At 50.2% G+C, this 13,036-nt stretch overlaps 1 protein-coding gene across 2 annotated transcripts in view; it reads left to right on the plus strand.

Annotated features, from left to right (window-relative positions):
• Nucleotides 1–12,804, plus strand: part of CACNG2 (calcium voltage-gated channel auxiliary subunit gamma 2) — a 51,998-nt gene extending 39,194 nt beyond the window's left edge. For both annotated transcript variants that reach the window (XM_064702469.1, XM_064702470.1), the window contains 3 exons: nucleotides 7,481–7,564; nucleotides 11,220–11,360; nucleotides 11,783–12,804. In XM_064702469.1, the coding sequence (XP_064558539.1) occupies nucleotides 7,481–7,564; nucleotides 11,220–11,360; nucleotides 11,783–12,318 (761 nt within the window). In that variant the 3' untranslated portion in view covers nucleotides 12,319–12,804. The remainder of the gene's footprint in view (nucleotides 1–7,480; nucleotides 7,565–11,219; nucleotides 11,361–11,782) is intronic.
• Nucleotides 12,805–13,036: the final 232 nt, after the last annotated feature.

Here is a 13,036-nt window from a genome sequence, read left to right on the forward strand (position 1 = left end):
CACAGCAAGGATATTTTTGAAAGTTACAACCCTGTAAAAAGAGGGTGTTTATAAATGGAAATCTTCATATAATCTTAATAATAGGTTTTGCTACCACTGCATCTCCACCCACGTACGTGGAATAGCTGTAGCCAGCTCTGAGGCACAGTCTATGGGCTACTTAGCAGCATGCAGCAGCAGCACTGAGCGGGGTGGGAAGGAGGGGAGGCTGCCACCTCCAAGGAAAAATGCAAAGCGGTTCCAGGCTGAGAGCACTGCAGAGTCCAGCCCTAGCACAGCGTGGGCCCCCTTGGCTGCTGCAGCAGAGCTCTGCAAGGCACCATGCGGGCAATGCCAGGGTGGGATGGGCTCTCCTGCACTCCCACACTGCTGAGGCTCTGCAGGAGGGACTTGAGTCACCTCCAGCAGCACATGTGGTTGTCACACTGAAAGGGTGGTTAAGTGTTCGAAAGGGCTGCCCAGGGAAGTGATGGAGTCACCATCCTTGGAAGAGTTCATTCAACAACTGGGCAGGGCACTTAGTGCTTTGGTTAAGTTGGCATGATGGTGATCAGTCAAAGGATGGACTCGATGATCTTGGGCATCTTTTCCAACTTAAATGATCCTTCTGTCATTAGCCACCCTCTCCTTTGCCAGGTGATTGTCAGGGATGGTTGCAGAGAGTAAGTGAGGAGAAGAGCTGAAAAAGGCAGAACAGGAGCCTGGTATTGTTTTGAATGGGACTAATCTCCCTGGTGCTCAATACTGGCAGTTCCCTATACCCTTCTCCTTCCGTCTCATCATCTCTTCCTCAATGCTAACCCATACTGGCTTCTCCCACTTATTTCTCCCATCTCTGTCTGCATTTCTTTCCCTATTTATCAGCCATCTCCTGAATAAATTAATCTCCTCAGAACCAGTATGTTTTAGGCTGTTTTACTGCTGTAGCTTTGGTCATTGCTAATGTGCTGTGATACACCTCTTCCTCCATGCTCATCAAGGCAGCAGTGGTCTGTAAGACAGTGTTCGTAACATTTTTACTGCAGCTCCCTTTATCATCTGATCCTTGGCAACAGCTGTAATAAACATAATTATTAATAATAAGGTGAGGAGAGCTGGTATAATGGTTCTACCTCACAGGCAGGGGCAGATATGTTTTCATAACTATAAGATCAATTTCTATTTTGCACCAGTTCTTTTACAGGCTTCTTCAGCACAATATCTGAATGAATTCCATTGGCACATTAAGTGATGGAGCTTGATATCAGTCACATGTGGTTTGTTCTTTTATCCTCTCCCCAGGGAGAGAATTATGTATGCCATGTACTGGTTATGTTGCTAGGGTTTTGTTCAGGATTTTTAACATATGCATTGCTGCGTGTTTGCATTGAAGAAGACCACATCAAAGCAGGTGCATTGGATTTGGACAGGAAGGTGGCAAGATTTTTGATGGCCTGTAGTTCCCATTGAGTCTCTGCTATTGTCCCAGGGTCAACTCCTCAGACCACATTTACTGCCCCACTAACCTTCACCTTGTGGTGGAAAATCCCTTTGTTCCTAATGACAGCTGAGCATTCTTCACTCTTAAAATTACCCAGCTGGGTCAAAAGGTATTAGCCTAGCACAGCATTCCCTGCCACTGTGCAGGGCCAGAGCTGCAAGAGCAGCACCTGCTTCAGCCCCAGAATGACCATTCCTTGTGCTCTGTGTGCTGGTTTAGCCCTACACCCTGTAACCTGCATACTGAGGCAGGTGAAAAGATGGCCTAATTTCTGTAAGGTGCTGTCTATGGAGAGATCCCCAGAGAGAGCCCTTTTGAAGGGTCAGTCTTTCTTCTGGGAGCGTCAGGACAGCTGGGTAAAAGCAGATGCCCACAAGCACTGTCTGTGTTCCCTGCCACCACACTTTTCATCAGCTCCAAATCCCCCAAAATTATGTGTGCTCTCAAGTGCTTCATTCTTGGAAGGGAGGAGAGCAATCAAAATGCCTTCAAAAGGCTTTTCCTGTGCTCTTTGTCACTTCATGAAACCTCACTCCTTCCTCTTGCAGTCATGTCAGGTTGGGCATTAACAACTCAGTGTCACCGGTGTCAATTTTTGACAGGGGTGGCAGACCTCTTCTCCTGGTTTGGAAGCCTTTTGTGCGTAAGAAAGGCATGCCAGCAGTTTGCCATGTAGCTGTGGAATTTGTCTCTGTAGCCCAGAGGCTGGCTCTGAGCCCCACTTCACCACCTGGTACCAAAGGGACACTGCTCAGAAACAGAATCCTGGAGCAGAATCGCTTGCGTTTGTGTCTCACTACCTGCCCGTCATGTGCCATTTCTTGTATCTCTTTCATGGGCAGATAGCAAACAGTTTAATCTGCACCCAAGTTTACTCCTAGGGCAGGCAGCACAAGTGGGAACTGCCGAGAACTCTCATGTTTGCACAGCCTTCATGCACAGGTCACATCAAAAATGAGCATGTCACATTTGAACTATATGGTGGGAAGAATTATCTGGCCCAAATGGTCCAGTGTCTGATCACTTTCATATTTTTAATACAAATATCCTCAGCCTACTCTCCTGAGGCAGGGAAACACATTATTCCCATTTTGAGTGAAAGAAGAGGTGGGTAGGGGAGGGTAAGTGGCTTGCCTAATATGATATGGGGAGCGTGTGACAAAAAGTGACACTGAATCCTTGGCCAACACCAAACCATCTTTCTCAGCTTTTAGAGACAACAGCTATATCCAGTCCCCTTTATTTATTTCTCTAGAAGCCATCATGCCAAAACCTCTGCTAAATTAGAGAGTGAGACTGAAGGAAAGCTTTCAGCGGATTGCTTTTCTCCATAAATGGAAATATCACAAATCATTCTGGGAAAACAGGTCTTTCTGTTCTCATCCCTCTTTGTCTGCTTCTCTCCTTTTGGACGTCTTTTCCTCTGCTTCTGGCTCACAGTTTTCAGATGTATGGTCCTGACCATTTAAAAGTGTTCCTACCTCGCAGGAAGGGAGTAGCTTTTCATTCTTTGGAACTTACTATTTTGCAATGGATCGCACTCTGCAGGCAAGCAAGACTTCTGAAAGAGAGAGGGCTGCACAAAGCAGCACAAAAATAAACTGTATCACCAACAATACGGAGCCGGGTTCTCATCGGGGGTAGCTCAGTCTGAGTACTGCTGCAGCAGGGCTGGTGGCTGCCAGCTGTCCTGGATAGACAGCTTATACCCAAACAATGATCCTGCCACACTGGAGGAGGTCTCTCTCACAGATGAACACACAGTTGATGCTGAATTTCATCTTAGACATTTAGCCATTTAGTCTCTTTTGGCAGTATGAGAGATTGCTCTTAATGACCCGACCAGGCGACTTCTGTCCTTGGCCAGGCATTGGAGGGGTGCCTACTGCACCAGTCCTGGCTCTTCCAAACTGCATTTTCCAAAGCTGGGACAGGTAACAAACAAATGATGGTGGTCTTGCTTAACGACTCCCAGTAACACACAAGGGATGTGGAGACTGCTCTATGCTTTTCTATGGACTTGGGCATCTGCAGCCTTCCTTTCCTGAGACAGGCTGATGCTCATCCCCACCTTCTTTGCAGCCTGCACACCCCAAAGCAGGCTGTTGGAAGGATGGCCACACTGATACTGCACAGAGAGGGAGGTGGCTGCAAGAATGAGAGGGACTGAGAAACAGGAGAAAGATCTGATGGGTCAACATGAGCAAGGATGAGGAGAGAGCTCAAACTGCACTGGGAGAGCTACAGGGAGGAGGTGGAAGCATGTGGCTTAAGTGTCTCAGAGAGGTGTGTGGGAGAAGACAGAGATACGTGCCGCGTTTCAAAGTTCACAGCATGAAATATCTTGAGTTGGGAAGAATGTGAAGGGCAAAGGGACTCAAGCAGAGAGGAGATGTGGTTCTTGCTTCCTTGGGGGGGTTCTCAGAGCCATACATGCCCTCTCACATAATGATTTGATCTTGCTCAGGCATTCAGGAGTATTAATTGCAGGGTGGCACAGGGCTCTCACCATCCCTGGCCCCGCAGACCACACGTGCAGCACAAGGAAAGGCTGTTGTGTCAGACCTCAGCAGCGCTGCTGAGCTGCTCCATCCCCCCTCCGTGCTTCCACCAGCACAGGTGCCAGGGAAGCTGCTGTACCATCTCAGCAGGCCACAGATGTCCGTCAGAGAATTGCTGAGTGACCTTGGCACAAGGAGTGACATCAAGGCCTTCCCCACACCGAGCGGGTTCCTGAACTGCTGCCATCCATCACTCACTCACTCTGTGCGCTTTGGGAGCCGCTGGCACAGCACACCCACACCGTGCCCTGTTTAACACGTCCCTGTATGGCACCAGGCAGAGGAGCGCTGTCACCCCCATTTTACAGGGTGGGACTCTGAGGCAGAGAGAAGTGGTTTTAACAGCACGCCTGTGGCAGAGCAAAAACTGAATCTTGTTCTCTTATGTTCCCAGTTAGCGCATTAATGACCTAAATTCCGCATCCTTTCCCCATCCATCGCCCAGAGGAGCTAGGAGGCATTGGAGGAGCGGGTGTGGTAGCACAGGCAAACAGTCAGCATCCAAACCCACAGCACTCTGTGCTGAGCACAGACAAAGCAGGGGCTAAAGTGGCACCAACACTGCTCTCATGAACCCCAGTAGGGTTGATCCAGGGAGGGGAATCAACCGGGCACAGCATACGAGCCTGTGGAGAAGGGCAGCTCCACAATGTCACAGCATTTTAAGCAAGCCAAGGCTGGACACTCCAATGGCCAGGTTCCCTGCGGAGCCAGGTCAGCAAAGCCTGTGGGACACTGAGCACCAGGAGCAGATTTTCAAAGAGCCTGCATATCCCTCAGCCTGCCTCAGCGGCTGAACCTCTAACCAGCTAGTCCCACGCAAGTCCATAGAAAAGACAGCCTGCACCAGATGCAGCATCTTCCCCAGGCAGCTCAATTCTTTACATAGGAATTAATCAGCCTCAAATTCAGCAAGAAAGAGAGCGGGGGAGAGGGAGAAAAAAGGAAGCAGGGAAAGGATGTCACACAGTGAGGGGGTTTCCAGATGCACTGCGTCTTCCCTCCCTGGCTGATTCCAACTGGGAGGCTCCGGCTGTGTGCCAGGAACATCACCTGGGAGGTGCATGCAGGTTCTGCCTGCTCCCCCAGCATGTACGGGCAGGAGGAACTCAGTGTTCAGGATCTGCTGGGTGAGGAACTGAAATCTGAAGCTGGAGACCTCCCCAGTGCCCCAGAGTGTGCCAGTGTCCACATGCACTGTACAGCAGTGACAGCAGCCAACGGACCAGGATGAGGAGCTGCTCATCTGTCACAGGCAGATGGCCCCAGGCAGTCAGGGGCAAGGCAGGGACAGGACCCCCTTCATGCTGTATCTGCCTGCCTCATAGGGATTTTAGTGGGCAAGTAGCAGGGTGGAAATGTGCCAAGGCAATTTACTTGGCAATGAAGCTTTCCTTCCAGAAGAGCCATGGCTGAGAAGCAGACACTTTTTGAACAAGGTAACTGGATTTGGGATGGGTGATTAATAACCTTTTATAACCCACAGTTTTAGTGTGGGAATAGTATGTCAGAGCTACACAGAGAGGCTTTGTTCCTACTTTCTTCTCCTATTACTTACCTCTTAATGCACACACACACTCCTCTCTGCTGTCTCCAGTCTCTTCATGCAAGCTCTTCAAATGAGTAGCTAAATGCAATAGGTACCTTGGAGGCATCAGACACAAGCCAGATGGATGCAGAAGAAGCCAAACTTGGAGGTAGACCTAAAGGAGCCCACCTACCTGCCTTCCATTTACTCAGATATTTACTCAGGAATGCCTCCCAAAGCATCCCAAACATTAATCCATCAAGGGCTGGCCTCAAGAAGCAACTCAGGGAGAATCCTTTGAGCTTGGCCCTTCTTCTGTGTGTTCGCAAATATCTGAAAGTTCATTCCAATCCCTCTGGGATAGACCTTCCAAGACATGACTTGGGGACCTGACATGGTGACTGCAGGTCTCAGCCTGGGTAGGTTTGGTCTGGAAGAGCTCTCTTGCTCTTCCCAGAGGCAACAGCCTCAAGAGTGGTGGCTTCATTTTCCCCTTGCCCTTCACACCCAGCTGGTCCAGAAGCTGGGTTCAGGGTCAGGGTGGCAGGAGCTTACCCAGGCTGCCACAGCATTTGTCACTTTTCAGACATGGGCTCCAAATGCTTCCTGCTGAGGGACCAGTGAGCCTGAGTCCCTTTGTGAGTTGACATCTGGTGAGGAGGCCCACAGGATCACCTTGCTAACCCACGCACATCATGCAGACAATGTATTTCTCCTTTCTGGACAGACTGTGTCCATCAGTTCTGTGTTAATGGCCAGTCAGTGCAAGTGTCCAGAGGGAAATGGAATGGAGGGTAGGAGAAAAAATTTGTGGGAACCTCAGGAGACATAATGAAATTGTCTTTCATATGGGCAACCCTGTACAAGAATGGACAACCTGATCATTTGAGATACTAATTAATCAGTGGTCATGGTGAAAATTATGATGTGGCTTGAGGAGTACCTCTCTGGAGTGGTACTCCTGATGTCAAGAGGAGATATGAGTGATGAAAATAAGAGCCTGGTAGACATCCCAGCTAACAAAAGACTTGGAAGATGTCACTGGCCCCTTGTTGGGATGGTCTTGTTGGTCATGGAGTGTGTGTGTGAAAAAGGGGGTCCCATAACTGAAACTGGCAGAGGGCCCTCTACATACATCAGCCTGATGGAACTGTGTCCATCCCAGCTTCCCTCACTTATGGTGGAAGATTTTCCTCTCCCAGCACCAAGGTGTTTTGCTGTTGAGCTGCAGGCACACACTTGCACTGAGCTTCTTGTAGCCTCAGTCTGGGAGAGGACACAAGAGCAGGCCTGACAAAGGTATGCAGAAACAAGCAGTCATATGGAGATGTAGTACATTAAGGACTTTTGTTCTAACACCGAACCTGAACAAAAGAATGTATCCTGCCCACAGAATTAGAGGGCAGTGAATTCACAGCTGAGAGAAACAAATACTTTTGCAACCCACACCTAATCATCCTGCCCTGATGCCCTCACTGCTGGGATCCAGGGAGGCCACACCAGAGGAAACACTGAGGTCCGATGCTGTAACTCAGAGTTGTACCTGTGATGCTGAGGGAGGGGATGCTGACACCTGTGCTTTGCCCAGAGCCTGGCTCCCGTTCCCATCCCGCCTCCCTGCAGGTGGGCAGTGCGGGAGTCACGGAGCTCCTGGGGCTCTCCTCTCGGAGGGAGGCGTGCTGGGCTAGGTGGGCATCAGGCTGGAGCCTGACAGCAAACCCCACATTCCTGTGCAAATACACGTGCGAGTGTGCAAGGAGAGGCCCCGGGCCTTTCCCGGGCGTGCACACCCGAGCGGGCATGCTGCCTGGGAGGAAGGCAGGCGGGCACAAAAGGTGACGCAGAGGGCAGCTGTTCCTGCAAGGCAGGTTTTGGTGTTCTCATTTGTTCTTTTTCTCTCTTGTTCCCTAGGGAATTTTAAAGGTCTGTGTAAGCAAATCGATCACTTCCCTGAGGATGCAGATTATGAAGCCGATACAGCAGAATATTTCCTCCGTAAGTCCGCAGGCTCTTTTTGCAATGGTTCGGGTGCCTTTTGTTTCTGAACCCAGGGTGGTGGAGACACTGGGACCTGTGAGGCTCAGTGGAAACCCCAGAGCCTCATCACCCCCTCAGAATTACTCCACTCACTTCCCAGGGGCTCTGCCCATGAAACAGTGCAAATTCGAACTCACAGAAACAACCAATGGCATTTTTTTTATAAGCAGCAATTAACTGTGATATAAAATCAGAGTCTTAATTCAAATCCACTGAAAAGCTGCTGATTGAGCCTAAGGTCAGACTGGCCTAGCTGGGGCAGTGTGTGTGTGTGAGTGTGCGTGTCCTCCTAAAGCAGAGAAAGTTTATATTTCCTTATCTGATACTCTGGTGGCACCAGATTTAAGAAATTAGCTGGATTTTGTCTGAGGATCTCTTATTGCTCTCTTCACCTTTCCCCAAACACTGCTTCCTGAGAGAGGCTGCAGATCTGACCTTTGCTGGTTTTAGTGATGGGAGCAGGCAGCAGGACAGCCAAAGCCCTTTGAAGGAAAGACCTGGTGCTCACCCAGAGCCCCTAGGAGAGGTGCTGAACCCTAGGCACAAGACATGTCTGTAATGAGACCTAGTCTGAGCTCCAAGTCCCACCTGAGATGTGTGAGTGGAGCTCACACAGCTTTGCACAGCAGCACCCTGGCCAGCAGGACAGATCCACACCATGCATTGCCCTGCCTGGTTGCCCTCCCGAACCAGCATTTCCACCCACCCTAGAGGCAGGTGCTTACTCTTTCTTCAGCACAGCTGAACAGGGAACACTCCTTTTAGGTCTCCACCTTGCTATCCTGCCCTCCCTCCACAAGCCCAATGTCTTTTGACATCATGAGATCTTCTCCCAACAGAAATTTGAGATAAGTGCTTTTGACCTTCCAAGGTTAATCATCAGAGGCTTCCAAAGACCGGGAGTCTTTCAGAATAGTTCCTTGTCATCCGGGTGTGCTCCAAGCCAGATGTGGAAACCCAGCCCTGCGGCAGGGATGAGAGAGATAATTTCGGATCTGTGAGGCTCATTTGTATGTGAAAAGAGGCAGATCTTATGCTGCTTCCTCTTGGTTTCTCAAACAGTCCTTCATCCACTGTAAATTGTAAATAACTGAGGGAGATTGCTTCTTTCAGCTGCTTTTCTGCAGCACTGGTCTCTTAATTGCTGCATGGCCCCTGAACAGCAGAGCTGAACACAGAGGTTTGATCCGGTTTGGCACAGGGATGCCAAAGGTTTGCAGGCTGCCTCCGAGGACAAATCAGCCTTTGCAGAGCTGCTTGGGAGCAAAGAAGCTGCTTGCAGCATCAATTGCACTTCAGAAAAAAGAGTTTGGGGAAGGGGCCAAACATCACAAGAAGGATGGTTTTGTTCCCTCAGAGAGAACAAGATCTGAAGACAAAAATTGGCCCAATGTCAGGACCTGACACTGTCCCCAGGGTAGAGCCCTTTTTAAGAAAAACCAGGTTCAAAGAGGGATTTGGCAAGTCAATAAAGGATGATTTGGGTCATTCCTGAGGGAGCTGGGATTTCTGCTGGCTTAGACCTGCCTGAAGAAGGACCCCACTGAACAGCTTCTTCCCAGAACTTCTGTCAAACCGGAGTCCCTGGGTGCTCTGCATGGGCAATGCCTGACGGTGCCATCAGGAACAGCTAGGAAGTTGTTTATCTGTGTCAGAGTAGGCAATTCCCTCATGCCCCAGGGGACCAGGACAATGATGGAGCAGGGTCCATGGCCTGGCTAGAAGGTTTTAGCCATTATTACTGCCAGCCATCCACATAAGGTGTCTTAGGATTTTTGAAACCAAATGCCTGTTATCAGAGAGGAAGCAGAAGCATCCCTGTGTTTCCTTGCTAGCAGACACAGGTGAGTTTAGGGAGCATATGCCATCAGCCCCTTTTCTTTAGGCCACAGGCTCTCGACCCAGGAAGGCCGGATGATATTTTCCTCCTCTCTTGCTGGTATGGTCCTCCTGAAAGGCTGAGGAAGACTGCTGTCCTTCTCCATCACATGACACCTGCAGCTTCCCATGTCAGTCAGCAACTTTGTGTTCTCCCCACAGACGTGAATTTCAGAATTAAGACACAGATAAAACTGATGTAGACCAGGTTGCAGGACTGACCAAGCGTCCCCCTAGAAAGCCTCTCAACAGTGGGCGTCTGCTTGATGTTTTCTTCCTGCCATTTAAGCTCCCCATCGTCAAATGCCACCTTGTTTTCCAGAAGCTATTAAGATGGTTATTACTGTTATCCTGTTCCCTGAAACACAGCCAGGCAGAGCTGGAAAGCAAGCAAGAGAGGTTTCTCCCTGCCTTCTGCATCCCCATGCACAAGCAGCGGGCTAGGCCCCCCTCAAAGAGCTGATTGATTGCGCCTAGCAGGATCCAGAGGCCAACAGGGTCTTTGAAATGGGGTCTCTTCTCACTTAGGGAAAAGTCCTGCATTTGCTTCATTGGGTTCATTCTTGCAGGCAAGGAAGGATTAGTTTTCATCCCCCCTCCCAGATCTTTGCTCCACAAGCAGAATTGCACCAGCCCGTCTGATACCTTTCTTTATCAAGCAAGGCTTCATTTCACACTTTAACAGCTTATTTTCTCTTGTGAAGGGAGGAGAGAAGGCCTTCCTAGTTAAAAAAAAAAATAGGAATATTCCTAACGCAGACTCAGGCAGAGCTCTGGCTCCCACCGAGCCGCCCACGAGCGGTGTGTGCGTGTGTGCCCGTGTGTGTGGGTGTGCGTACACACAGACGTGGCCTTTCACTGCAGGAACACGAGTCAGGCCCCACAGAAGCTTTGGGGTACGTTTTGCATGCACATACGAGCATATACGTGCATCTGTGCATCTATGCCATTGCCCTCTGCTGGCTGAGCTCTTCCCATATCGACCGATGGAGAGTGTGCGTGTGTGGGAGCTGGCACATCCAAACCATCACTGCCCTCTGGAAGCAGCCCAGTCATTTAATCACTAGGTTAAGCCCCGCATTTCAGCACACAGGGCTGGGACTGTTTCTTCTCAGTCCTCACTGCAGCTGCAGAGCAGTGCATGGCACCACGAGCTCCTTCTCAGCCCTAAAAAAAAAATCTCCTTGAGATGCTCATGCCCTTTTGGGAGGATTCGAGATTGAGCAGCTCTGCAGGAAGCATTTGGGTTGCTGTTCTTTGAAGTGCAGGCTTGAGCAGCAGAGCCCTGCAGAAGGAGAAGCTGAATGGTGCCTGGGCTCCCTCTCCAGCCCACAGTCCCCCCAAAAACAGAGGAAGAAACAGTGTGAGGGGGCACAGACAATGCAGGCAGGCTCCCCGCCTAGTCATCAGCCCCACAGCCTCCTCTGCCTCACCGTGCAGTACCACCAGCTTTGTGGCAGCAGCAGTGGCCAGGGCATGGGAGAGTTGCTTTGGACCACTCTCTTTTTCTGACACACTTTGTTTCTCTCTCCTTCCCTCCCTCCATCCCCCAATGCCTGTATCTCTCCTTAAATTACTCCCCTACTGCACATTGCCCTCTGTCTCTCCCTTTCACATCCACCCACTAAATGCGCTTGCGTGTCCCCCTCTCTCCGGTGCCATTTCCATGCCCCTTTTTCCTCTCTCTCACACCTGTGTTGTTCTTTCTGCCCTGCCCTCCCTCTCTCCTCTGCAGGGGCTGTTAGAGCCTCTAGTATTTTCCCGATCCTGAGTGTGATTCTGCTTTTCATGGGTGGACTCTGCATTGCAGCCAGCGAGTTCTACAAAACCCGACACAACATCATCCTTAGTGCCGGCATCTTCTTCGTGTCTGCAGGTAAAGGGGTGCACAGGGCCTGATGCCCAGGGGGTGGGCTCCAGGGCTTGGGGGGCTGCCCAGCCAGGACGTTGGAGTACAGTTGCCTAGGCAGGAGTGTGCGTATTTCCCAACCCTGTTAAATCTTATTTGGGCTGAAAGCAGCATCACAGGGACGCCTCTCCATCCTGCCTGCTCACCCAGCAGAGGCAGGCAGGCAGAGGCTTTTCCTCCCGCTTGGGAGCTGACAGAGAGAGAGTTTCTCTAATATCTGACATCTCTCAGGGAACAGGAGTGTGGTCCAGGGAAGTGGCAGGCCCATGAGGAGGGTTTTGCCAAGGCAAACTGCCCATCCAGGAGGGGATTCAACCCCTCAGACCCACCACTGCCATGTGTGGCCTTCTTGACATCTCCTTCTCTCTCCCCCGCCGGATGGCTTGCAGGTCTGAGTAATATAATTGGCATCATCGTATACATATCAGCCAACGCTGGAGACCCCTCCAAGAGTGACTCCAAGAAGAACAGCTACTCCTACGGCTGGTCCTTCTATTTCGGGGCCCTGTCCTTCATTATAGCCGAGATGGTGGGAGTGCTGGCTGTCCACATGTTCATAGACCGGCACAAACAGCTGCGTGCCAACGCTCGTGCCACGGACTACCTCCAGTCCTCCGCCATCACCCGCATCCCCAGCTACCGGTACCGCTATCAGAGACGCAGTCGCTCCAGCTCCCGCTCCACCGAGCCTTCACACTCCAGGGATGCCTCTCCCGTCGGGATCAAAGGGTTCAACACCCTGCCATCAACAGAGATCTCGATGTACACCCTGACCAGAGACCCGCTGAAGGCAAGCACCACCCCCACCGCCACCTACAACTCCGACAGGGATAACAGTTTCCTCCAGGTTCACAACTGTATCCAGAAAGAGAACAAGGACTCTATCCACACCAACACAGCCAACCGCCGGACCACCCCGGTATGAAGCCGTCGCCAGGAGCTGACAATGGGGCAGGAACGGGCAGGAGGAGACGGGGGTGGGCTGCAGGGTGGGGAGGGTGGAAGGGGGCAGGGGGCAGCAGGGGGGTGGGGAAGGAGGAGGTGGAAGCGCCCCTTGGTGGAGTGGGGACCTTCCCAATGCAAAAAAAAAAAAAAAAATCCACAAAAAAAAACAACAAAAGCAAACAAAAAAACTGGCAAAAAAACAAACAACAACAACGAAGGAACAAGCAGATAAGCAGACAAACAAGCGAGTGAACAAAAAAACAAACAAACGAAAAGGAAACATGAGGAAAGAGACAACAGTGAAAAAAATTCTTTAAAAAAAAAGCAAAAGAAAAAAGAAAAAAAAGAAAATCCTTAAAACTGAGAGAAAGAGATTTAAAAAATAGAAATAAATTTAAAAGAAAATGCATGATTTCCCATGTACCATTATTTTAACATTTAATAAAAACAGATTAAAAAAATAAAAGGGAACAAAGAAATAACAAATGACAATAAATCAAGTGGGAGGAAGAGGAGGAGGAGGCAGCTTTTTTAATTTTGGGAGGTTTTATTCTTTTATTTTATGGTTTGTTTCCCACTTACCTTTAACCCAGCACAGGCTTCTTGGGGAACAGGGGATGGGGGTCCTCAGGCCAGTGACTTCGGTGTCCTTGGGCCAGTTATGGAGGATCCTGGGTGCTGGAGTTAGCCACGACCCA

Source organism: Zonotrichia leucophrys, chromosome 1A (genome assembly GCF_028769735.1).
Source record: "Zonotrichia leucophrys gambelii isolate GWCS_2022_RI chromosome 1A, RI_Zleu_2.0, whole genome shotgun sequence".
NCBI classification, from domain to species: Eukaryota; Metazoa; Chordata; class Aves; order Passeriformes; family Passerellidae; genus Zonotrichia; species Zonotrichia leucophrys.